This window comes from Rosa chinensis, chromosome 7 (assembly GCF_002994745.2).
Source record: "Rosa chinensis cultivar Old Blush chromosome 7, RchiOBHm-V2, whole genome shotgun sequence".
Classification (NCBI taxonomy): Eukaryota; Viridiplantae; Streptophyta; class Magnoliopsida; order Rosales; family Rosaceae; genus Rosa; species Rosa chinensis.
The window spans coordinates 1,287,520-1,311,380 of record NC_037094.1 but is presented as its reverse complement, the minus strand read 5'-3'; the positions used below and the strand labels follow the sequence as shown (position 1 = coordinate 1,311,380).

The window sequence follows — 23,861 nt, the reverse complement described above, 5'->3', positions numbered from 1 at the left end:
GATTGTATTAGGATCAAAGCAAATGCAATGTGATTGTTATTAATAAGATTATAAAAGATGAGACCTTAAAATTCGCGCAAAGTGATATTAAGTCGAAAAACGAAGAATGTATTATGAATACTTCTTTGTGGTCTTCCATCATTGTAATCTCCTATTAGATGTTCTTGCATGTGAATATCATTCAGAACGGAGGTATTTCTTGCTATGAGCTTTGAAGAGAGGTTATTCAACTACGGGGTGGATCATGAGGGGCATTATTGGCGGGACTAGCTCTTGCCCTCCTTATGCTTCGGCTGCCTTTGTTCATAATATGCAAGGTTTACTGAATTTCCATATTAGCTAATTCTGATGTGCTTGATAGATTTCATGAAGAGGTGGGCTTGGGTTATGGTGGTTTATGCTGCATAGTTGCTGATGCACTGTATGTGTGTTATGTATATGTTATGCATGGTTACTGCATGATCTTCTTCTATTCTTCAGTTTGTAACTATTGCTTAGTGCTCACTCTGAGTACTTTACTTCATTTTGTTCTCAAAGAGGTACGGTTTTGGTTCATGTCCCCCCTCTCTTCTTGTATTTTCTTTTCTTTTATTAATAACATAAAATAGATGGACGGGTGGTGGGTTTCCGGTTGCGATGGCCTCCTTTCTTTCGAGATTGTGGGTGGGTGCCAGTAATCTAAATCGGCTATCGCAGAGGAACTAATATCGCCTAATCTTCTATTTATTTAAAAAAAAAAAAAAAAAAAAAAAAAAAAAAAAAAAAAACCGAGAAGTTTCTGTATACAATTGACATGTATATGATCCAGTCATGTCACTTTTCTGATCACATCACAAACGAATATGGCATTGGTCTCATTGCAATGGGATGATAGACACTTTTCCCTGTTTTAGTTAAACCACAAGCTTTGTCCTAGTTGAAAACGTTGAGTTTGACAGTTTCCAGACTCCCACATCGGAAAAAGAGTAAAAGCAAGTGACGAGTACCCATATAAAACACACAGAGAGCAGGAAGATTGCTTACTTACCTGAACGAGGTTAATGGGCGATCAAGAAGACCTGTAGCCTAGGCATGTTTCGACCCAATGCCAACGTCATAATTCTCGCAATTCTAGAGTAAACTTTTCTTACCTTTTAGTGCATGTGTTGAACCACAATGTACGAGTATAAATTGAGAAGGACGGTAGGTTAGAAAAGCAGAATGTCTTTATTGTTGTCATAGCGGCAAAGTTTTATTATCAGTACGAACTCTAATGCTTCTTTTTGGTAAGAAGTTTCTTGAACCAGTAGGCTGACATCTTTGGGTATCTCTTGAGGGTGGTGAAGTCAACATAGACTATGCCAAACCTTGAAGTGAAACCCGATCTCCATTCGAAGTTATCGAGCAATGACCAAGCAAAGTAGCCTACCACATTGGCTCCCTCATCAACTGCCTTCTTCAGTTGCTCCAAATAGCTTCTGTAGAAGTTGATCCTATTGGTATCGTGCAATGCCTTTGGAACCGTCTGGTTTCCCGGGTTATCCATGCCTGCAAATCAGACAACATGAATTGGTGAACTGCTGGATAGGAAAAACAAAATGAAGAGAAGAGGACGAGGCTTTTGTAGAGTAAGTACCGTTTTCAGATAAAATCACAGGCGGGTTCCCATAATGCTCTTTTATGTAGGTTACACACTTGTACATACCCCATGGTACTTGGTAGAGCCAAGAAGAGTATGCCTGCAAAATGCTTAATTTATGATCATACATAAAAACGAAACGAGTGAATTAAAGACTTCGAAGTGAAAACAATTTATGTCTGATTGGATTGTAGTTTACCCTAGGACCAATAAGCACTCCATTCTTCTCAACTGCAAAATTCATGACAGATAAATGAGTGATGACCATATCATTTACGTAAAATTCTTTATCTTAGATAAAGTGGAGAGCATCTTACAAGCAAATCCTGCATTCCAGTCATTTTGGTATCCCAAGGCATTTGGTTTTGTTTTATTTTGATGTGGATCATACATGTAGTAAGCAGTGTACTGGTTGATGCCTACAAAGTCCATTGAGCCCTTCACCATCTTAACCTCCTCTTTTGTAAACTTAGGTAGCCTATTGCCAACAATATTTTGGATTGTTTTCGGATACTCCCCATATACAATGGGATGAATGATCCTATTGAAAAGCCAATTAGCCCCATTACATAAGTATTAACTGTGTTATATAGGTCTAAATTGCGCCAAATGTTTAGATTCTTACCATCCAACATGAAAGTCTCTTGCCCTTTGAGCTGCATATCTGTCAGCCTTTGATCTGGTAAGAGGCTCATACCAGTGAAAATCCAAGAGAATACCAATCCTTCCTTTTTGTGTTTTCTGAAAAATGCACGTACCTCAGCATCAGCTAATCAACACCAAATTTTCTCTCTCATGAATCAAACTGTGGTCAATACATTTTTCCTCACCTGATACTTTTCGCGGTATCTCTGAACTGCAGCTGCATGTGACAAAATCAAATGATGAGCAGCAATGTAAGGCTCAGTTCCTGAATTCCCAGCTGTGCAATTTCCATAAGCTTTGGAGCACCGTCCCGGAGCAAAGAATCCATTGTCATAGCCAAGAGCAGCCGCCACTCTAGGCTCATTGAATGTCATCCAGTTCTTGACTCTGTCTCCAAATGTCTTGAAGCAAAATTCCGCGTAATCCGCAAAATCCTTCCTGTCAAGTTTTGAAGCACATCTCAAAATTCCCGTACTATTTATAGAACTTTGTCAAACTAATCCCAAGTAAAGGTACTTACACCACTTTGTCACTTAACAATCCCAGGTACTTTTGCTCAAGTGCTAGGGGAAGATCATAGTGATACAAATTTGCATAAGGAGTAATGCCTGCGGAACAAGGCATATAGAACAATCAAAATCAAGCAATAGTACTGGGAGCACATCGATAGCAATATCAGCATTTTCTATGTTCTGAATTGTACTGCAGCATTACTTTACCTCTTTTGAGTAGGTAGTTAATTAACCGGTTGTAGTATGCAACCCCTTTCCAATTCACTTTCCCAGTACCATCTACATAAGTTTAAGAACAAGACACAAAAGAACTCAGCAAATACAAAAATAAATGAAAAATGCAAGTGAATGATGAAGAAATATATTACCTGGGAAGATTCTGGACCATGATATTGAGAACCGATAGGCATCAAAATTTAGGTTTTTCATGATATCAATGTCTTCCTGTAACAACAAAACCGTTACATGATGCTTCGACATTTAACATTTTCAACTGCTACATATGTTTCTCCATTGAATCTAACTATCTAAAAACTCGAACAACCCGCATTTCCAGAACACAATAAAATTTTCATGGTAAAATAAAACTTACTTTGTAACGGTGATATTGGTCCACTGTAACATCTGCTGTATCATTATTTGCAATATTTCCTATGTCCAAAAGAGTTCAAGTATACATTATATCCCACACTGAATAAATAGTTAATTAGAATAGTGCTGTATTGGGATCGTAATAAACAGGCCGGTAAGGGAAATAATTGCAATAAAAATTTGTTTTACCTGGGATTTTAACGAAGGTATCCCAAATGCTAGGTCCACGACCTTCCTTGTTGGCCATGCCTTCCACCTGATAAGCTGACGTCGCCGTTCCGAACACAAACCCCTTCGGAAAACCAGCTCTCAGTCCACCCACGGCCTCAGGGAACGGAGCTCCATTGTGATCTGCTGCACCCGCAACGTACTGGATCACAACAACAAGACTGAGCAAGAAGAGCACCAGCACTGGTGTAGTTCTCATCTTGAAGCTAGCTACAGAAAAGAAGAGATCGAGAAAGAAAGAGGAGAATGGCTACTGTGTTCAGAGTGAGTGAGAGAGTGTTTTTATAGACTATAATTTAGACGCCTTTTAAGTGCTAAAGGAAATGTACAAAAATGGACTAGTGTAGTGGCATCGAGTCCAAGCTCACAGTTGGTCCTTGCCTAGTTGCCTGCGGCCTACATGGGACCAGCAACTTTCAATCATACATGAACTTGTTTCTTCTTATATATAAGAAAAAATGGCATTTATTTCTGCACAACACATGACTGGTAATGGTAGATTAAATACAAACCTAACATGAATATATATATATATATATATATATATATATATATTCTAACACAAATTTTTTACAATCTCAACTATTTTAACTGAAAAGCTAGCTCTTGGTAACATGAACTTGTTTTGTTCTTCTAAGAAAATGGCATCCAATTCTACAGTGTCACTCTTTTAGTCCTTCTTTGACGGGTAATTAGGTTAATTTGCATGTACATATAGCTAGCTAGGAAGTAAGAACGCAAAACTTGATGAGAAGTTTAATCTTGGAACTAAGAGTCGAGCAACAGATTAATTGAAAGCAACTAATTACTTGCAGCATATAAATGTAAGTTAAAAATAGTGTTTGGTGGAAACACTTTCAGAAGAAGCACGTACCTCATCTCTCTCTACAAAGTGCTTCTCCATATAGTAGCATTGTCTATATATTATTACAACTCTAACAACAGACGATACCAAAGTGCTTTTGAATATTTTGAATGCTCTTTTTCAACACTTTTGATATAAACATGGCCAATATGAGGTTTGAGTTAAAGGTAATCCGCAACAATTGTGTGCTGATCTGCCTAAAATCACCAGCTCCTTGATTTGTTTTGACTTTAAATATGCGTCTCTCATTTAAAGGTTATAATACTAACTAAAAGGATTTAAAATCTCATTTAGTAAACTATCTTCAAAATTCCTTCATTAAACAAATCTCATTGAGGATTTCAAATCCGCAACAATTGTCCGTGTGCATCCTTGATTTGTGTAGACTTTACATATGCGTCACTCGTTTGAAGGTATATAATACTAACTAAGAGGATTTCAAATCTCATTTAGTATGAATTGAACAGGACAATAGGACAGAAAAGCAGCATGATGTGCATGTTATTGTTATCATAGCAGCAAAAACAAACTAGTCTTATTATCGATCAGTACTATCAAAAGCTTGATATGAAGTTCATCTAATGCTTCTTTTTGGTAAGAAGTTTCTTGAACCAGAAGGCAGACATCTTTGGGTATCTCTTGAGGGTGGTGAAGTCAACATAGACTATGCCAAACCTTGAAGTGTAACCCAATCTCCATTCAAAGTTGTCGAGCAATGACCAAGCAAAGTAGCCTACCACATTGGCTCCCTCATCAACTGCCTTCTTCAGTTGCTCCAGATAGCTTCTGCAGTAGTTGATCCTATTGGTATCGTGCAATGCCTTTGGAAGAGTCTGGTTTCCGGGGTTATCCATGCCTGCAAATCAAACAACATTAATTGAATAATTGCGACAGGAAAAACAAAATGAAGAGAAGAGGAGGCTTTGCAGAGTAGTACCGTTTTCGGACAAAATCACAGGTGGATTCCCATAATGTTCTTTTATGTACGTTATACACTTGTACAAACCCCATGGTACTTGGTAGAGCCAAGAAGAATATGCCTGCAAAATGCTCGATGTATGATCATTCATCAAAATGAAATGAATGAGTTATATGATTTGAAGTAAAAGCAATATATAATTAATGTATGATTGGATTTTAATTTACCCTAGGACCAATAGGCACTCCATTCTTCTCATCTGCAGAATTTATGAGAGATATAAATAAGTGATGACCATAAGCAGATTAACTTCTCTATTTTAGATGAGGAGGAGAGCATCTTACAAGCAAATCCTGCATTCCAGTCATTCTGGTATCCCAAGGCATTTGGTTTTGTTTTATTTTGATGTGGATCATACATGTAGTAAGCAGTGTACTGGTTGATGCCTACAAAGTCCATTGAGCCCTTCACCATCTTAACCTCCTCTTTAGTAAACTTCGGTAGCCTATTGCCAACAATATTTTGGATTGTTTTCGGATACTCCCCATATACAATCGGATGAATGAACCTATTGAAAAACCAATCCGACAGCATAAGGTGTTAACTCTGTAATAGAGATCTAAATTGCATCAAAAGCTTGAATTATTACCATCCAACTTGAAAGTCTCTTGCCCTTTGAGCTGCATATCTGTCAGCCTTTGATCTGGTAAGAGGCTCAAACCAAATAAAATCCAAGAGTATACCAATCTTTCCATTTTGTGTTTTCTGAAAAAAAAGTAATGCACATACTTGAGCATAACAAAATCTAGACCAAATTTTCTCTCTCATGAATCAAACTGTGGTCAATACATTTTCGGATTTTCCCTCACCTGATACTTTTCGCGGTATCTCTGAACTGCAGCTGCATGTGACAAAATCAAATGATGAGCAGCAATGTAAGGCTCAGTTCCTGAATTCCCAGCTGTGCAATTTCCATAAGCTTTGGAGCACCGTCCCGGAGCAAAGAATCCAGTGTCATAGCCAAAAGCAGCCACCACTCTAGGCTCATTGAATGTCATCCAGTTCTTCACTCTGTCTCCATATGTCTTGAAGCAAAAATCCGCAAAGTCGGCAAAATCTTTCCTGTCAAATTTGAAATTTTGAAGTACATTGCCAAAAAAAAATTTGACTTACATATCAAAATCTAGTCCAACAAGTTATAACATTTTGTCAAACTTCAGAATCCCAAGTACTTACACAACTCTGTCACTTAACAATCCCAGGTACTTCTTCTCAAGTGCAAGAGGAAGATCATAGTGATATAAATTTGCATAGGGAGTAATGCCTACACAACATAACCCAACAGGCCAACAATCAAAGTATCAAACAATGCCATCCATTATCATACTGTAAAGTACTTCTAGCTAGTACATATTCCTACATATATCAGCAAGCAAAATATTCATAAGTTTAACAGCATTTCACCTCTTTTAAGCAAGTAGTTAATTAACCGATCGTAGTATGCCACTCCTTTCCAATTCACTTTCCCAGTACCCTCTACATATATAGATTCAAGTATTTCGGTCATATAAATAAGAAAAAAAATATTAAAAAAAAAAAAAACAAAACATCTCAATAATCATTACCTGGAAAAATTCTGGACCATGATATTGAGAACCGATAGGCATCAAAATTAAGGTTCACCAGGATATCAATATCTTCCTGTAACAACAAAACCAGATTTTAAGTTATATTCAAACTGAGAAAGATCAACCACATCAACCACTTTAATATTTTATAAATATAAAATTGTAACTTAGAAAAAAAAATTACTTTGTAACGGTGATATTGGTCAACCGTAACATCTCCAGTAGCATTATTTGCAACGATCCCTATGTCCAAACAGAAAAGGTTAAAAAAAACAAACAAAAAAAACAAAAATTACACACAAAGCGAAGCTTTATTGGGATCATAATTAACCGGCCGGCAAGTGCAAAAATGGCAACAAAAAAAAAAAGGTTTTTACCTGGGATTTTAACGAAGGTATCCCAAATGCTAGGTCCACGACCTTCCTTGTTGGCCATGCCTTCCACCTGATAAGCTGACGTCGCCGTTCCGAACACAAACCCCTTCGGAAAACTAGCTCTCAGTCCACCCTCGGCCTCAGGGAACGGAGCTCCATTGTGCTCTGCTGCACCCGCAACGTACTGGATCACAACAACAAGACTGAGCAAGAAGAGCACCAGCACTGGTGTAGTTCTCATCTTGAAGCTAGCTACAGCAAAGAAGAGATCGAGAAAGAAAGAGGAGAATGGCTACCGTACGTGTTTAGATAAGAAGAAGGCAGTGACTAGGTACGTTGCTAAAGAATATAATTTAGACGCCTTTTAAGTGCTAAAGGAATTGACAAAAATGGAGGAGTGTAGTGGCATCGAGTCCAAGCTCACAGCTGGTCCTTGCCTAGTTGCCTGCGGCCTACACGGGACCAGCAACTTTCAATCATACATGAACTCGTTTCTTCTTATATATAAGAAAAAATGGCATTTATTTCTGCACAACACATAGTCGGTAATGGTAGATTAAATACAAACATAACATGATTAATACATATATATTCTAACACAATTTTTTTATAATCTCAACTATTTTAACTGAAAAGCTAGCTCTTGGTAAAAGCTTTGGAATAAAGGTCTTTTAGATTCGAGGTATATATCACTAACCAATAGTCTCATCATCTACTAACTAGCTTATTAGCGGCCTTAGCCAGAGTCAAAATTCTTTCATTAAACAAAGCAAAAGGACGTACAATGAAAAAGATAAAGATTGCCGATGAGCTGTGATCTGTTGGTAAATTATAATTTCAACATTATAGAGATTATGAGTTCGATTTGCATTAATATATGTAAGAGTGGGGGGCTAAGGATTTTGAGAAGAAAAAAAAAAACCGTGCACCATGATCATTTTGTCAAAATTTCCTCCCGGAATTCCTCATTAATAAGCACTGTTCCACCATATACATATATTGTATCATCATTTCATCATTTGGCAAGTAGCTCCAATTAGGGTTTGATAGACTTCTTTGTTGATCGACCGGCCAATTCCACTGGGAAGGAATAACAATTATTACACAAGCAGTAATTGGGGGTGATGTTATTACACTTTTCCCAGTCTAGCTAGTACTCCTAGTAGTGAAGCTTCGAACTATGACGATCACTTATACTTTGGTAGTTAGCTACTTAATATCTTAATTGGACCAGTATATACATATATATGGTCCCTCTCATGCAATTTTTTATTTATTTTCTTCACTCTTATCATTTATACCCCAACTTTTTCATGAATGCATGGTTGTTTTCCGTTCCTTTATTTCATGATCATTGTCTCACAGTTCTATCATCAATCACAACTTCAAGTGGTGATGCAACTCGCAATGGTCTAACTAGATTGAGGAGATACACAATTTGTATATATTCTTTAATCTGCAACACATGCATGATTGTTGAAAAGTATGTAAATGATCTCGTTGGCCATATATGTCGGTCTTATCGAGTGATCGTTACTTGAATGTTAGGAAACACGTGAACTTTAATAGTAAGAAGAAGGCTGTTACATGTTGGCACTTGGTACTTCCAAAATCGATATATCTTGAAGATCGACAAGAACAAATGTCATTACTGAGGAGGACCCAGAAGTCAATCAAATTAAAAATATGCATGATTCGGCGTTATGAGCCCCTCAAACACCAAACGAGATTCAATAATTACTTCAATAATATAGTTCTGGCTAACAAAGTGTGGACACTGATGGTGAATTTTTCTGCAATATGGCTACTCTGCTTGCTTGGGTTCTGGCTAACAAAGCATTCACACATAACATATCATCGAATAGTTACAATAATTTCTGCAGTATGGCTACTCTGTTTATAGATAAGAAGAGGATAGCGTTGATGTATAGAATATAAAGTACGGCTACTCGATCTGCTTGCTTGGGGCTACATGGGACCATCCACCTTCAATCATTCATTCACGCATGAACTTGTTTTCTTCTTCTGAAAATGGCATCTAATTCCAGAGTGTCACTCACTCTTGCGGTCCTTCTTTGACTGATAATTAGGTTAATTTGCATATGCATGCATATAATAACTAGCTAGGAAGTAGGAACACAAAAGTTGATGAGAATGTATATGGTAAACATCTTGGAACTAAGAGTAGAGCTACTGATTAGTTGAAATCAACTTATTACTTGCAACATATAAGTATAGGTTAACAATAGTGTTCTGCGGAAACACTTTCAGAAGAAGTACGTACCTAATCTCTCTCTACAAAGTGCTTCTCCATATAGTAGCATTGTCTATATATTATTACAACTCAAATTCCAAACGATACCAAAGTGCTTTTGAATGCTCTTTTTCAACACTTTCGACAAAATCATGGCCAATATGAGGTTTGAGTAGAAGGTAATCCGCAACAATTGTGTGCAGATTTGCCTTAAATCGCCAGCTCCTTGATTTGTTTTGACTTTAAATATGCGTCTCTCATTCGAATGTATATAATACAAACTAAAAGGATTTCAAATCTCATTTAGTAAACTATCTTTCAAAATTCCTTCATTAAACAAGTCTCATTAATTGAAGATTTCAAGTCCGCAACAATATATTGTACGTGTGCTATCCTTGATTTGTTTAGACTTTACGTATGCGTAACTCGTTTGAAGGTATATAATACTAACTAATAAAAGGATTTCAAATCTCATTTAGTATGAATTGAGCAGGACAATAGGGTAGAAAAGCAGCATGCTGTGTTATTGTTATCATATATAGCAGCAAAAAACAAACGTAGTCTTATTATCAGTACTATCAAAAGCTTGACATGAAGTTCATCTAATGCTTCTTTTTGGTAAGAAGTTTCTTGAACCAGAAGGCAGACATCTTTGGGTATCTCTTGAGGGTAGTGAAGTCAACATAGACTATGCCAAACCTTGAAGTGTAACCCAATCTCCATTCAAAGTTGTCGAGCAATGACCAAGCAAAGTAGCCTACCACATTGGCTCCGTCATCAACTGCCTTCTTCAGTTGCTCCAGATAGCTTCTGTAGTAGTTGATCCTATTGGTATCGTGCAATGCCTTTGGAAGAGTCTGGTTTCCGGGGTTATCCATGCCTGCAAATCAAACAACATTAATTGATTAACTGCGACAGGAAAAACAAAATGAAGAGAAGAGGAGGCTTTGCAGAGTAGTACCGTTTTCGGACAAAATCACAGGTGGATTCCCATAATGTTCTTTTATGTACGTTATAGACTTGTACAAACCCCATGGTACTTGGTAGAGCCAAGAAGAATATGCCTGCAAAATGCTCAAATTTATGATTATCATCAAAATAAACGAGTGAGTTAAATGATTTGAAGTAACAGCAATTAATGTATGATTGGATTTTTATTTACCCTAGGACCAATAGGCACTCCATTCTTGTCATCTGCAAAATTCATGACAGATACATATGAGTGATAACCATATCATTTAAAGTAAAATTCTCTTAGATAAAAGAGGAGACTAGAAGATCATCTTACAAGCAAATTTTGCATTCCAGTCATTTTGGTATCCCAAGGCATTTGGTTTTGTTTTGTTTTGATGTGGATCATACACGTAAAAAGCTGTATACTGGTTGATGCCTACAAAATCCATAGAGCCCATCACCATCTTAACCTCCTCTTTAGTAAACTTAGGCAGCCTATTGCCAACAATATTTTGCATTGTTTTCGGATACTCCCCATATACAATTGGATGAATGAACCTATTGAAAAGCCAATCCGACAACATAAGTTGTTGACTCTGTAATAGAGGTTTAAATTGCATCAAAAGCTTGAACTATTACCATCCAACATGAAAGTCTATTGCCCTTTGAGCTGCATATCTGTCGGCCTTTGATCTGGTAAGAGGTTCGTACCAAAGAAAATCCAAGAGAATACCAATCTTTCCCTTTTGTATTTTCTGAAAAACTAGTGCACATACTTCAGCATAACAATATCAAGACCAAATTTTCTCCTCATGAATCAAACTGTTGTCAATACATTTTCCCTTACCTGATACTTTTTGCGGTATCTCTGAACAGCAGCTGCATGTGACAAAATCAAATGATGAGCAGCAATGTAAGGCTCAGTTCCTGAACTCCCAGCTGTGCAATTTCCATAAGCTTTGGAGCACCGTGCCGGAGCATTTATTCCATTGTCATAGCCAAGAGCAGCCACCACTCTAGGCTCATTGAATGTCAACCAGTTCTTGACTCTGTCTCCAAATGTCTTGAAGCAAAATTCCGCGTAATCCGAAAAATCCTTCCTGTCAAGTTTGAAGCACATCTCAAAATTCCACTACTACTAGTTATAAAAAAAAATTCAAACTAATCCCAAGTAAAGTACTTACACCACTTTGTCACTTAACAATCCCAGATACTTTTGCTCAAGTGCTAGGGGAAGATCATAGTGATACAAATTTGCATAAGGAGTAATGCCTGTGGTACAAAGGCATATAGAACAATCAAATCAAGCAATACTGGAAGTACATTGATAGCAATATCAGCATTTTCTATGTTCAATCTGAATTGTTCTACAGCATTGCTTTACCTCTTTTAAGCAAGTAGTTAATTAACCGATTGTAGTATGCAACTCCTTTCCAATTCACTTTCCCAGTACCATCTACATAAGTACAAGACACAAAAGAACTCAGAGCAAATACAAAAATAAATGAAAAATTCAAGTGCATAAGAAATATATTATACCTGGGAAGATTCTGGACCATGATATTGAGAACCGATAGGCATCAAAATTTAGGTTTTTCATGATATCAATGTCTTCCTGTCACAACAAAACCAGACTTTCAATCTCATATTTTCAACCTGAGAAAAAAGAAACATGTGTATGTATACTTCTTTTCAAAAATTTGCAGTCCAAATACATGAACTTCTATTTTCTAAAGTATGTGATGTTCCAAAATTTTCAACCGTTACATCTATTTCACCATTGAATCTAACGGTTGGAAAACTCAAACCACTAACATTTCCAAAACACAATAAAATTTTCATAAACAAAACTTACTTTGTAACGGTGATATTGATCCACTGTAACATCTGCTGTATCATTATTTGCAATAGTTCCTATGTCCAAAAAAATTAAATACATATATATTATACCCCACAGTACTGAATGAAAAGTTAATTTAGAATATGCTGTATTATTGAGACCGTAATTAACAGGCCGGCAAGGGCAATAATTGCAATAAAAAATTGTTTTACCTGGGATTTTAACGAAGGTATCCCAAATGCTAGGTCCACGACCTTCCTTGTTGGCCATGCCTTCGACTTGATAAGCAGACGTCGCCGTTCCGAACACAAACCCCTTGGGAAAACTGGCCCTCAGCCCGCCCTCGGCCTCAGGGAAAGGAGCTCCATTGTGCCCAGCTGCACCCGCAACGTACTGGATCACACCAACAAGACTGAGCAACAAGACCAGCAATGGTGAAGTTCTCATCTTCAAGCTTAAGCTACAGAAAACAAGAAATTAAAGAGAGAGGTGAAAGTATATGGCTACTCGATCTGTTTATACTTTACAGATAAGAAGAGGACAGTGTTTATATAAAGAATATAAGGTATGGCTGCTCTACTTGCTTGGGGCGCGCTGCATGTATGGGAGTATGGGACCATCCCCCTTTAATTAATCATTCATTCACGCATGAACTTGTTTTCTTCTAAGAAAATGGCATCTAATTCTACAGTGTCACTCTTGCAGTCCTTAATTTGACTGGTAATTAGATTAATTTGCATATACATATAGCTAGCTAGCTAGCTAGGAATCGAAGTAGGAAGCTAGGAACACAGAGCAACTTATTACTTGCAAGTTGCAACATATAAGTATAGGTTAAAAATAGTGTTTAGGGCAACATTTTCAACACATCTGATAAACATGGCCAAAATGTTTTGAGTACGTTTAAGGTAATCCGCAACAATTGCGTGCCAGCTCCTTGATTTGTTTAGCTAATGCGTCACTGGTTTGAAGGAATATAATACTAACTAATTAAATGGATTTCCAAATCTCATTTAGTAAATTCTTATGAAGCAGAAGCAAACACATAAGATCATTTAGTCACAACTGTTCAGCAGAATTCCATCATTAATTAGAATTCCACCGTTTACGTACATGGTAGATGGTCATTTCATCATCTCACTGTAGTTGACCAAGTAATCATTTGGTTTTCTCCAAGTGAGGCCCATAAACAGCAAACTTCTGGGCTCGGAGGCCCATAAATAATTGTAATAATAACTTCCTTTCTCTTTCTCAGAAACCAACCAACCAACCACTCACAGCGATCGTCTGAAACGAATCGCGAAAGCCTTTCAATGGACAAGGTGGAGCAGGAGGTGGAGAAGGTGAAGAAGGAGTGGGACGACACCTACAACAATGTCGTAGATCAAATCAAAGCCATCGAGAACTACGGCAAGTCACCTTCTTCTTCTACTTCCACTACGGAGCTAGAGCCGAAGAAGGACTCGCTGCCCAGATTGAAGGGCCTCGCGCAAGACGGCTTGTCGTTGCTCAATTCTCTGCAGTTCAAGCTCGATCTGTTCGCTCCTCAATTGCCGACCGACGATCAGGTCCAGTCCGCCAAGGCCTTGCTCGAGTCCTGGAAAAATCGATCCCAGAGGTAAGGGATTTCATGCTCTCTACCTCTTTTTTGGTTGCGGATTGAATTATCGAAACCCTAGGAAGTTTTTAGGTATGGATTTTTGGAAATTTTGGCAATTGATTGAGATTTTGTGGTGTTTATGAGCAGTTTGAGGTTGAGTTTGAGGAATGCGAATTTGCAAGCGAATGAGAATATTAGGAAAGCTGCTCAGAAAGAGGTAATGAGCTCATTTTGGACTAATTTGAGCTTGTTTATCATTTCCGGCTTTGCGATAAGCTTAAGAAATTGATGCATTTTACTTCCTAGTTAAGAACTTGCGACTTGGTTATTGAGAAGAAATCTTTGTATGATTGATTTGGCAGAGGGAACTTCTATTGGGAGGTGGAGGAGAGTCCACAACTCGCAGGCGAAACTTGCAGTATGTATCCATTTTTCTTAGTAGAATAGCATTCATCAGTCGAAAATTTTGAAGACATGAATATAGTTTTTCACTTGCTTTTATATGATTTTGCTACTAAACCTGTGATTTGTCATTGTTTTCAGGACAAAGGCTGGCATGACATCTGCTGCAGAAAGCATTACAGAGAGCCTTAGGCGGACTCGTCAACTAATGGTTCAGGTCAGTGTCTGTATTTATTTCTTTGTTTTAATGTTGTGACTTTCAGTTAGTGCACATTCATGTGATGGTTGAATGTATCTTTGGCATGTTTATAGGAGGTGGAAAGGAGCGCAGGCACACTCCAGACTTTCGGTGAGTTTAATTCATTCTTACATGTTAATTCAACGTGTACCTTGCTCTGGGTGCAGCACTCAATTTTCCTAAATAGAAAAATAAAGTTGAGCTTTATAAATATGTCAGTATTGTTGAATTAAGCTTTAGTACTTAATGATTAATTGAATAGATAGATATAGACTGTTCAGTGATTGGTTTATGCAAATCAGCAGAGTTATTTTGACTATGGAAATCACAGTTTGGAACTATTAGAATCATAGATAGCAGGAAAGGCTGGCTCAAACTTTGTCTATTGTAGTGGGACTTGTTTTCAAAATTGGAAATTGTTAATGGTCTACTCTGTGAGAAAGATTTATGTCTTGAGCTTTGTATGATTAACTCATAGCTCTTGCCATGCTCTTCCATGACTAAAAGGTCTTTTATGAGAACATCAATTACAGAAAACATATTCCACCCTATCTAGTGTTTTAATGTTCTCAGAGCATTCTCATGCTACTTGATTCCATTTTAAATCTAAATCTCCAAATTGTTAGTGCGGAAAATTACATCCATGTGTATTCCATTGATGGACCGGTGTGTATTATTTTATTAAGATCCGTTAATTCTATGGTCTGCTTGTGTAATATCTGGAATATGAATATTCATTTATTTGATTTGAAAAGGGAGTTAAGATCGCAGGACTGAAACTGTATGTTGGATTATGCAGAGGAATCTACTGGAGTACTGAAGAAGGCTGAGACTGAATACAAAGGACACCGGAGTTTGTTAATGCGCACCAGAAACCTACTATCCACAATGCAACGCCAAGATATCATTGACAGGTTTGGAAGAGAAAATTTTTGCTTTATCCAATATTATCTTTATATACAGATTCTAATGTTGAGTTAATTCTGGACAGGGTGATAATTTCAGTGGGATTTTTCCTGTTTACATGTGCTGTTCTTTATGTTGTTTCAAAGCGCATTGGTATACTGACGTTGCAGAGGAAGGTCACAGCTGCTTTCAAGGCCGGTATGGTTGGGAAAGAACTCCAGCCTGGAGCTGTTGGCAACGGTGTAAATCATGCCCCGGTCCATGACAATGTAGTTCATAAAGTTCAGGAACCTTTAGAAAGATTAATGCACGATGAACTATAACACTCTTAGGAAAGATTGTTTCTGCCATTTGCTTTTTCCATGGGTTGTGCTTTCCATTTCACATTGACAGAGCTATTCTCTACCACATGGGTTTCAGGAGCAGCCTTGTTTTCTTTTTTAGCAGTAGGAGCCAGCTTTGTCAAACATGTACACTTCTTGTTTCATATTGGAAATGAAGGATATCATACATATTACCAACAGGATACAGCAAAAATATCAATTCAATAAATTTAACAGTCAACGGATTCAGCAAAACTGAAGCAGTAACTTGATCATCTTCAATACATCTCGTCAAACTGCTGAGTTTGAGCCTTAGCCTACAATAAACCTCAACGCAACATTTACAAAGCCGAATAATAGCAGCAAGACACAGATCTCGCACTTACTAAACACATTTAACATTAAAAAAATATTGCGACTTTCCTCACACCAAAAACCCAGGAAAGAAAAGTTTCATTGAAAGGGAGAAAACGGAAAAGAGATACATCTGAAATTCAGTTTGATCTTCTGCTTCTGCATTGATAGTCATGTCAAGGATCTAGATTGCTGTCCTGCAGCTACCACTCAATGGCTTCTATGGTTCAAAACTCTGGAGGTTTACAAAGCCAAGATATCTCTTCAAACCTTTGCAAAATTCAATGACCAAACTAGACATACAAGAAACAAACATCACATTTGAAATCCACCAACTTTTTATAAATAGCAAGTAGAAACAACTCCAAACTGCAATCCTTCTCACCCTTACAGGGTAAACTCGCAACAGTATAACCAGGAAATCCATCAACTTCTTCATTGTTGCTTTGATAACCTCCAGAAAGCCTACAAATTCTCTATTGTGGAGTCAACCTCCACACACGAACAAAGGCATCCTCGCCAGAGCTTACGACTGTGTGCTCATCGGTGAAAGCTATCCCATACACCCCGCCCAAATGAGCACCCTTGATGGTTACACGGCTGGATGCAGGCTTGTCAACTTCATATATAATGACACATGTGTCAAGTGATCCAGTAGCAACCATGCTGTTATCAGGAGACCAAGCAAGGCAGTTTATTCGAGCAGTATGGTACAACATATTCTTAAGCTTGACCTGCAACATAGGATGTGCCAAAAAATGCAACTAGTAAGTTCAAGTTGCAAATGTCATAAGATTCAAGGTGTTCAGGATTTTTATGACAATTTCACAACCAGGCCTCTAATGAGAAATATTCACATATCAAATTCAATGTTCTGTGCAAAAAATTTGCAATAGATGTGAATTACACTATGTACATCTTTCATTTCATAAGATGTACTATAATGTAAAACAGTGATGAATGCGCAGAGAGAAATAGTTGGCTAATTGCACTCTAGACCACTTACACCTTTCCTCTATCCTATTTGTACGTGTTTCATTAGATTTGTCTACTAAAAACCATGCATTTTGATTACCAAAGAACAGTAATTGATCAAGGATTGATGCAGACATCTACACCCACACACATTGACACTCATACATGCACATACAAATACCCATAACTAGGTTAAAGGATAGTCTTTTCTCCTGCTCATCATCCAAGGATACTAAAACCAAGATAATGGTTATAATATTAGACTGACAAATGATAAACAATAGCTGTGGGCACTGAGCAATACCTCTCGGGAGGCACGATCCCAGATGACAGCTTCTCGGTTCAAATCTCCTGATGCAATCATTGAAACATCTGGAGAGTAACGTATGACACTGATAGCACCCCGATGTTTCTCTAGTACAGCCTCTTCCGTAAGTGTATCACCTGCTATAGAATATATATGCAGTTTGCCATCCTGCCCACCAATGATAGCTTCACTACCATCTGGTGCAATAGCAGATGCTGTGACAGTAAACCCAAGGTTAATAGTTGACACTACTTTGCTGCCACGAAGCAAGACAGCTCCTGAATCAATTGAAACCAAAACAAGTTCAGGAGACTGAAGGGCATGGCTTATGTCCTTCGGCTGACTACCAACATCAACAGATTCTGCATCTCCACATTGATCACCCTGTAATGGAACTCTCCACACCTGGATAGTAATAAGAGAAAGAATGAGCAAGAACTAAGCTAAGGTAAAAATCAAATGAGGCAAAGCACTATTGGTTAGAAAATATCCATGATATGTAGAAATAAATATTTCTATCACCCCAAATCTCAAGGTGATTATGATTTTATACCTGCTTTATCAATGGCTTTTTACAACTTTTTCGGTAATTGTAGGTGGGACATCAGATAATGTCATAGAAACCAATCTAGGAAATATTTGGTTCACATGGTAAATAGAGTGAAGAAGGTATTAGATACAACAGAAGAGCATATTTATGTTTTTCCTCAAGAGAAATCAAAATGTAAAGGTAGATATCATCAAATTGCATGAGACAAAAAAAAACAAAGAAGTCAAGTTACCATATTGTCAAATCCAGATGAAACAATTTCTTCTTCAAGAGAAATCGAAATGTAAACACAGATATCAGCAAATTGCACAAGACAAAGAGAACAAAGAATTCTAGTTACCGTATTGTCAAATCCAGATGAAACAATTTCTTCTTCAACAGCTGCAAAACATTTTATTTGAGAAGTCTCCTTCCTTTGTAATTTTCCACTATATCCAACGCCTTGAACCCACTTGACAATTAGACCATCATAGCTGGTAGACAATATAAGTTTCGGGTCATTCTTTAGAACAGCCAATGAAGTAATATTCTTCATGTGTCCAAATAGCGATATTGGGGCTTTATCAAGGTCACTTGCTGAGAATATACTAATCATGCCTCCAAGTGAAACAGTAACTATATGATCATTCTGCCATAGGCCGCCAACAAGCATGTCATCCACTCCACCTGATCCAGGACATGTCAATGTTTTATTCACCTTCCCATTACCATCCTCACATATATCCCATACTTTCGCTGACTTGTCAGCGGACACAGTCAGAATCTATCATTCAAATACAAACTAATCAGCATAATTCAACACAAAGCAAACATGAACACATTTCGTAACACAACCAGTAATGCAGATGAACAAAATATATTGGCAGAAGAAACCAATCCAAGTTACCTGTTTGCCATCAGGACTCCAGCTAAGAGCATAAATGCTGCCTTTGTGGCCATCTTCCGATGAAAGCTCTCCGATCTTCTCCGCAGTCTTCCCATCAAAAATAAGACCCTTCTTATCTGAGCTTACAGTGATAAACTTACTCCCATCTGGAGAGTACCTTACACAGTTCACAAAATTCGAGTGATCCCTGACATCCAAAAACCACAAACAACAAAAAATAACACTTCCGAATGAGCTCGGTAACACACACATACACATAATGCGATCAAATCAAGGCCTCAAAATCATCACAATGATCAAAGAACAAAACCTGTGAGACTGCTTGAATTTGAAAGGAGGCCCTTCATAGAAATTGACCAGGAAATCCTCCCCGCATGTCACAATGCGAAAGGGTCTGGTTGGCTTGAAACAACAGCTCAAAACCCGTTTCGAATGCCCATCGAAATCCCCCACAGTAGACCCAGAATCCCACCTATTCAAAATTCACAGTAAAATTTTCACAACCCACCCAAATCAAAATCAACCTACATTATATTGTTAAGATCGCAAAACGACTTCGCTTACATGAACGCGCGGACAAGCGACTTCCCTTTGCCTTCGCCGCAGGCGACGATCCTCATTCCGTCGGCGGACCACTGGAGGTCGTCGATCCGACCCGAGAGGACCTTGAACTCGTTCTTGAGGACGAAATCGTTGTGGGTCCCCCAGATCCTGACGGTGCCGGAGACGTCGGCGGACGCGATCCACTCGCCGTTGGGGGAGAATCTGGCGACGGTGGCCGGGTAGGCGTGCTCGGCGTAGACGGCGACGTCGAGAGGGTTGTTGAGGTTCATGATGATCACGGATCTGCCATTGGTGTAGAGGAGCCGGTTGGATTTGGGGTCGCCGGAGATCAGGATCCCCCGGCCGCGCTCCGTCGACGGCACGCAGGCGTAGGCCTCGGCGAGTTGGGGCATTTTGGGGATTTTGGGGGAAATGAGATTTTGTGGGGATTTGAAACCTCGCAGCTTTTATAGACTGAAGAGGACAAGTGGTGGTCATGATGAGGACAGGTGAGGTTTGGAAATGTTCAACAATGGACACGTGTCGGATATGTATTGGTGATTCAAAAGCAAGTTTGGATTTTGGGCTGGTCAAGCTCAGAAAGGACCTTCATTGTGAAACCAGGCCTGGCCCATCCATTTCTTTTCTGTTTTTTTTATTTAGTTGTGGACTCGTGGTCGCATTAGAAAAGTATTATAAAGAAGATGCTCTTAATTTCTTTATTGGGTCTTTAACAAGACATTATGTAATGGTTTGTCTAAAAAAAGACATTATGTACTGATGCGGTTAATTTAGGTGAAAAGTGATTAAACCAAACACGCATGTGATTGTGATCAATATATTATTAAACTGGTCGGTTAGCATACTGTCCTCTCAGAATGTATGTACGAACTCAATGAAGTGAATTTTTATTTCGCCGGCCGGTACTAAACAATGATGATCAAAGCACGAAAGTTCAACTAACGTAGCAGTGTAATATGAAAAGATAAACTGTCAAGCATGTAATACAACTGTACAAGTGGTAAAGAAGTGAATTGTAGTAGTTAGGCGGATAAAACTACGTGTGGACAAATATTGAGTCTAAAAAGAAAAGGAATAAAGTTAGAAATGAGCACAATACTTGTACAATACTTTTAGGTGTTGTTTGGTTTGCGGAAATGAAATTAGTTTCTTTGTCTTTTCCATGAGCATGGGAAAATAAATTTACTAGTGTCCCTAGCAATGTTTGCGAACATCAAGAAAGTAATAAGAAAATGAATTTTACTTTCATTTTCGATGTTTGGTTTGTGCAGGACTAGGAAAATAAGTATCATCAATTTTACAATGATATCCTTACTATCAACACATAAATAATTCAATATTCAAAAGTTTTTTGAAGAAAAAGTTGGCAATAATAACATTTAAAATAGTTTTTAGAGTAGACAATTAATATGCAATTAATGCAGAAAAAGTGGTTCCAAACACAATAAAGGATAAAGTTTCCCTTCCCAAACTTTCTACTCCTCAAACCAAACTAGGCCTTAAAGTTGGAGTTTCGTTTTTGGGTTTGTCAAAATGGACATGATTGGATGGAAAAAATCATTTTATCTTTAAGGACTTACTAATATTAGAAAAAATTATTTTGTAACTTCTCATATCCTCATATTTTCTTTTTCCCCTATATTTGATTCGTTAGTTTCATTTCCTTATTTATGAATTAACTATGAATAACATGAGTTAAATGGAAAATTCTTCTATGCACGGAGGTAGCAACGGTAAAAGTGAACCAGCAATTCCAGCGGATCTGAGTCGTTGATATTTATAATCAATATTTTTTTAATAACAAAATAATATACTTAATATTATTCAACAATACATTCCTGTTAGTGGAAATATATGTCAGTGTACTGAGGTCAAACCCAAAACTCATACGAAACTTGAGTAATAATCATCTATTTAAGTCGAGTATCCCAAATGCCAGACAAATTGAGAAGGATGAATTACGTATTTAAGGGAGACCTAGCTTAGCTAGAAAAGATTACATTAAAAATTAGTGGCGGTCCACCCACTCAATTGTGTTAGCTAGATGGTGGGAGGGAAGTAAAGGTAAGTGGCATGGCCGGTGCACATTCTCACCTCACCAAAGCATGCACGCTATTGTGTCTTGTCATTCATTCACGCTCAGTCACAGACACTTAAACATGGACTGGTAAAAACAACCAGTCCAGTCCTCCATTCCATACATGTCAACTTGTCTATAAACTAACCCCCAAACCCCCACTACCAGACGCAGCTCACCCTCCTCACCTCGTATATATAGATATAATATTGTTTCTATTGCTCTATTCTACCCAACCAATATATACACCCTCTGTTAATAATCGATCAGAGAATCTGAGATCGATCTCTCTCTCTCTCTCCCTCCCTGAGCTTTTGCAGTAACCTAGCTAGGCCCTAGCTGCTAGGGTTTACGATCGATGAGGAAGCCTTGCTGTGAGAAGACTGAGATGACTAAAGGAGCGTGGTCGATACAAGAAGACCAGAAACTCATTGACTACATCCAAAAACATGGCGAAGGTTGCTGGAATTCTCTTCCTAAGGCTGCAGGTACATATATGCATCACCTTGATTCTTTCTTGGATTAGTTTTTGTATGGTTTGCAGCTATATTGATGAACCAACGTTGTTGGTTGATTATGATGATCGACTTAGGGTTGCGTCGTTGCGGTAAGAGTTGTCGACTGAGATGGATAAACTATCTACGACCAGATCTTAAACGAGGAAGCTTTGGAGAAGATGAAGAGGATCTCATCATCAGGCTTCATACACTCCTTGGGAATAGGTATGAATCTCAGATCGATCCTTTACCCTTTCCCAAGTTAATTCCCCGATAACGTAACGAGTACGTTTGCCCAAACAAGCTAGATTAAAGGGAGAGAGAAACCGTTTAATTTAATGGGAATTAGGAAAACAGTTACCGATGAAAGTTTTCATAATTTGTTAGCTCCTGTATCTAGCTGCTTGCCTATCTTCTATTTTTTTCTCCTGTTGTTCTCATTTCATCTCTTGTTTGCAAGAACGAAGATTAATGACCGAACTGTTCATCTTTTGCATCGCTTTTAAGAATGATCCCTACAAGAGAATTCAATTTGGTCATTTAAACTTTTTGCTGATAAACCATAAATACGATTGACTATCAATACACTATATCATATATTAAGTCTGATGTCTGTAGTTTTCCAACTATCAGTTACAATAAACAACTCGATTTTCTAATAAAGAGCCTGGAAATTCTGTGGTTGCACCGTTGCACAGATATTTTACAAATGAGTCTTTAAGAGATCATAAAAAGACACTTATGATCATGAGTCCGAAAGGTTGGGTAAAATGTAAATCCAATTTTTCTTTTTTAGATAAGGATATCCACTCTTGAACTTCCCTCGCTCCAATTACATCTCCAACCTTTTCCAAGAACTAACTGATCTGAAGAATTTGTTACAGAAACTAATATTGATAACCACATACAGATCGAGCGACTCTTAGCTAGCTAGACCCTTTCAGTGAGTATATACATATATATATATATATATATATATATATATAATGAGTGAATTGGATGAATTTAATTTAGCTCCGTGCATGTACATATTGTTGTTTTTAGGTGGTCGCTAATAGCTGGAAGACTGCCTGGAAGGACAGATAACGAGGTGAAGAATTACTGGAACTCTCATTTAAAGAAAAAGCTACTGAACATAGGCACCACTACTCTTCGTCCAAATAAGCTCCGCGAGATTAACCATGCACCTTATAATAAGCTTGTCAAGTACTTCAATGACATGGACGATGAGGTAGTTGATGAGGTCTCCACCGATTCCGCGAGCACCGAAATCAGCAGCTGCTTGGTGCCTAAGTTGAATCTCGACCTTAGTCTCAGCCTAGCTCTTGAGTAGTACTAGCTAGTACTGCTCCTGATCCTCCAGCCTCTTGTCTCTGTGTGTGTGTGTGTATATTATTTACGTACCTTTCCTCTCCAGGGCTTCTTTTAGAATATGGTGCTTGGATTCGTGGATTGGCTTTAATTATGACTACATGTTGAATAGTATGAAAAGGTGCTTGAATTTCAGGTGAAGACTTCGAAGAAAATTAAGTGTTGGCAACAGCCAAACAGTACAAGCAAGCAGAGGCCACGAGAAGTTTATCTCCTTTTACTATGTATAGGGAAAATCTATATATTTAGTATCTTCTATCTCCTATAATGACCAATATACAGTGTATCAAATACCCTGAAGAGAGAAGTAGAGGTTGTTCTCTCGGTAGAATAACTGCCAATAATCAATTTGGCAATGAAATATATATACGAAGGATTATTTA

The 23,861-nt window shown here is 37.9% G+C and overlaps 6 protein-coding genes across 9 annotated transcripts; 2 read left to right on the top strand and 4 right to left on the bottom strand.

Moving 5' to 3' along the window:
- Positions 1 to 1,170: 1,170 nt before the first annotated feature.
- On the bottom strand, positions 1,171 to 7,766 carry LOC112176681 (beta-glucosidase 44). Of its 2 annotated transcripts, XM_024314730.2 has the most exons (12): positions 7,687 to 7,766; positions 3,556 to 3,854; positions 3,368 to 3,426; positions 3,144 to 3,219; positions 2,983 to 3,054; positions 2,784 to 2,871; positions 2,449 to 2,701; positions 2,244 to 2,359; positions 1,936 to 2,159; positions 1,818 to 1,849; positions 1,616 to 1,718; positions 1,171 to 1,527 (listed from the first exon to the last, which is right to left on the bottom strand). In XM_024314730.2, the coding sequence occupies exons 2-12, from the start codon at positions 3,791 to 3,793 to the stop codon at positions 1,250 to 1,252; spliced, it is 1,539 nt and encodes a 512-aa protein (XP_024170498.1). In that variant the 5' UTR covers positions 3,794 to 3,854; positions 7,687 to 7,766; the 3' UTR covers positions 1,171 to 1,249. The 2 variants fall into 2 exon arrangements, with proteins under 2 accessions (XP_024170498.1, XP_040366316.1); XM_040510382.1 differs by lacking the exon at positions 7,687 to 7,766 and having other exon boundaries at positions 3,556 to 3,877.
- Positions 4,880 to 7,692, bottom strand: LOC112176680 (beta-glucosidase 44). 2 transcript variants are annotated; one of them, XM_024314729.2, is made up of 11 exons: positions 7,384 to 7,690; positions 7,191 to 7,249; positions 7,004 to 7,079; positions 6,843 to 6,914; positions 6,615 to 6,702; positions 6,248 to 6,500; positions 6,028 to 6,143; positions 5,723 to 5,946; positions 5,606 to 5,637; positions 5,397 to 5,499; positions 4,880 to 5,315 (listed from the first exon to the last, which is right to left on the bottom strand). In XM_024314729.2, the coding sequence occupies exons 1-11, from the start codon at positions 7,619 to 7,621 to the stop codon at positions 5,038 to 5,040; spliced, it is 1,539 nt and encodes a 512-aa protein (XP_024170497.1). In that variant the 5' UTR covers positions 7,622 to 7,690; the 3' UTR covers positions 4,880 to 5,037. The 2 variants fall into 2 exon arrangements, with proteins under 2 accessions (XP_024170497.1, XP_040366314.1); XM_040510380.1 differs by lacking the exon at positions 5,606 to 5,637 and having other exon boundaries at positions 5,174 to 5,315; positions 7,384 to 7,692.
- A 2,312-nt stretch (positions 7,767 to 10,078) lies between the features above and the next one.
- LOC112176682 (beta-glucosidase 44) lies at positions 10,079 to 12,979 on the bottom strand. 2 transcript variants are annotated; one of them, XM_024314731.2, is made up of 11 exons: positions 12,641 to 12,979; positions 12,444 to 12,502; positions 12,128 to 12,203; positions 11,973 to 12,044; positions 11,773 to 11,860; positions 11,436 to 11,688; positions 11,228 to 11,343; positions 10,923 to 11,146; positions 10,797 to 10,828; positions 10,596 to 10,698; positions 10,079 to 10,514 (listed from the first exon to the last, which is right to left on the bottom strand). In XM_024314731.2, exons 1-11 carry the CDS (start codon positions 12,873 to 12,875, stop codon positions 10,237 to 10,239), a joined length of 1,536 nt encoding a protein of 511 aa, XP_024170499.1. In that variant the 5' UTR covers positions 12,876 to 12,979; the 3' UTR covers positions 10,079 to 10,236. The 2 variants fall into 2 exon arrangements, with proteins under 2 accessions (XP_024170499.1, XP_040366318.1); XM_040510384.1 differs by having other exon boundaries at positions 12,128 to 12,244; positions 12,641 to 12,695.
- A 698-nt stretch (positions 12,980 to 13,677) lies between these two features.
- On the top strand, positions 13,678 to 16,100 carry LOC112176683. The gene is made up of 7 exons (XM_024314733.2): positions 13,678 to 14,046; positions 14,176 to 14,245; positions 14,391 to 14,446; positions 14,572 to 14,647; positions 14,743 to 14,779; positions 15,468 to 15,582; positions 15,660 to 16,100. Exons 1-7 carry the CDS (start codon positions 13,742 to 13,744, stop codon positions 15,895 to 15,897), a joined length of 897 nt encoding a protein of 298 aa, XP_024170501.1. The 5' UTR covers positions 13,678 to 13,741; the 3' UTR covers positions 15,898 to 16,100.
- A 173-nt stretch (positions 16,101 to 16,273) lies between these two features.
- LOC112176679 (actin-interacting protein 1-2) lies at positions 16,274 to 19,982 on the bottom strand. The gene is made up of 6 exons (XM_024314728.2): positions 19,534 to 19,982; positions 19,280 to 19,441; positions 18,970 to 19,156; positions 18,424 to 18,846; positions 17,531 to 17,938; positions 16,274 to 16,985 (listed from the first exon to the last, which is right to left on the bottom strand). The coding sequence occupies exons 1-6, from the start codon at positions 19,923 to 19,925 to the stop codon at positions 16,728 to 16,730; spliced, it is 1,830 nt and encodes a 609-aa protein (XP_024170496.1). The 5' UTR covers positions 19,926 to 19,982; the 3' UTR covers positions 16,274 to 16,727.
- Positions 19,983 to 21,787: 1,805 nt separating this feature from the next.
- LOC112176685 (transcription factor MYB3) lies at positions 21,788 to 23,861 on the top strand. The gene is made up of 3 exons (XM_024314735.2): positions 21,788 to 22,098; positions 22,203 to 22,332; positions 23,152 to 23,861. The coding sequence occupies exons 1-3, from the start codon at positions 21,969 to 21,971 to the stop codon at positions 23,438 to 23,440; spliced, it is 549 nt and encodes a 182-aa protein (XP_024170503.1). The 5' UTR covers positions 21,788 to 21,968; the 3' UTR covers positions 23,441 to 23,861.

Bases quoted from the DNA above. Each gene is read 5' to 3' on its own strand.
- LOC112176681 (XM_024314730.2), bottom strand. From the start codon at position 3,793: ATGAGAACTACACCAGTGCTGGTGCTCTTCTTGCTCAGTCTTGTTGTT. The intron at 3,427-3,555 runs GTAAAACAAATT...TTTTGGACATAG, and splicing joins TACCTTCGTTAAAATCCCAG to GAAATATTGCAAATAATGAT. The intron at 2,872-2,982 runs GTAAAGTAATGC...CTTGTTCCGCAG, and splicing joins TAACTACCTACTCAAAAGAG to GCATTACTCCTTATGCAAAT.
- LOC112176680 (XM_024314729.2), bottom strand. From the start codon at position 7,621: ATGAGAACTACACCAGTGCTGGTGCTCTTCTTGCTCAGTCTTGTTGTT. The intron at 6,703-6,842 runs GTGAAATGCTGT...TATGTTGTGTAG, and splicing joins TAACTACTTGCTTAAAAGAG to GCATTACTCCCTATGCAAAT. The intron at 6,144-6,247 runs GTGAGGGAAAAT...CTTTTTTTTCAG, and splicing joins GATACCGCGAAAAGTATCAG to AAAACACAAAATGGAAAGAT.
- LOC112176682 (XM_024314731.2), bottom strand. From the start codon at position 12,875: ATGAGAACTTCACCATTGCTGGTCTTGTTGCTCAGTCTTGTTGGTGTG. The intron at 12,204-12,443 runs GTAAGTTTTGTT...TTGTTGTGACAG, and splicing joins ATCAATATCACCGTTACAAA to GAAGACATTGATATCATGAA. The intron at 10,515-10,595 runs GTACTACTCTGC...TTTGATTTGCAG, and splicing joins TGTGATTTTGTCCGAAAACG to GCATGGATAACCCCGGAAAC.
- LOC112176683 (XM_024314733.2), top strand. From the start codon at position 13,742: ATGGACAAGGTGGAGCAGGAGGTGGAGAAGGTGAAGAAGGAGTGGGAC. The intron at 14,246-14,390 runs GTAATGAGCTCA...TTGATTTGGCAG, and splicing joins GGAAAGCTGCTCAGAAAGAG to AGGGAACTTCTATTGGGAGG. The intron at 15,583-15,659 runs GTTTGGAAGAGA...AATTCTGGACAG, and splicing joins CGCCAAGATATCATTGACAG to GGTGATAATTTCAGTGGGAT.
- LOC112176679 (XM_024314728.2), bottom strand. From the start codon at position 19,925: ATGCCCCAACTCGCCGAGGCCTACGCCTGCGTGCCGTCGACGGAGCGC. The intron at 19,442-19,533 runs GTAAGCGAAGTC...AATTTTGAATAG, and splicing joins TCGCTTGTCCGCGCGTTCAT to GTGGGATTCTGGGTCTACTG. The intron at 19,157-19,279 runs GTTTTGTTCTTT...TTTGGATGTCAG, and splicing joins AAATTCAAGCAGTCTCACAG to GGATCACTCGAATTTTGTGA.
- LOC112176685 (XM_024314735.2), top strand. From the start codon at position 21,969: ATGAGGAAGCCTTGCTGTGAGAAGACTGAGATGACTAAAGGAGCGTGG. The intron at 22,099-22,202 runs GTACATATATGC...TGATCGACTTAG, and splicing joins TTCTCTTCCTAAGGCTGCAG to GGTTGCGTCGTTGCGGTAAG. The intron at 22,333-23,151 runs GTATGAATCTCA...TGTTGTTTTTAG, and splicing joins CATACACTCCTTGGGAATAG to GTGGTCGCTAATAGCTGGAA.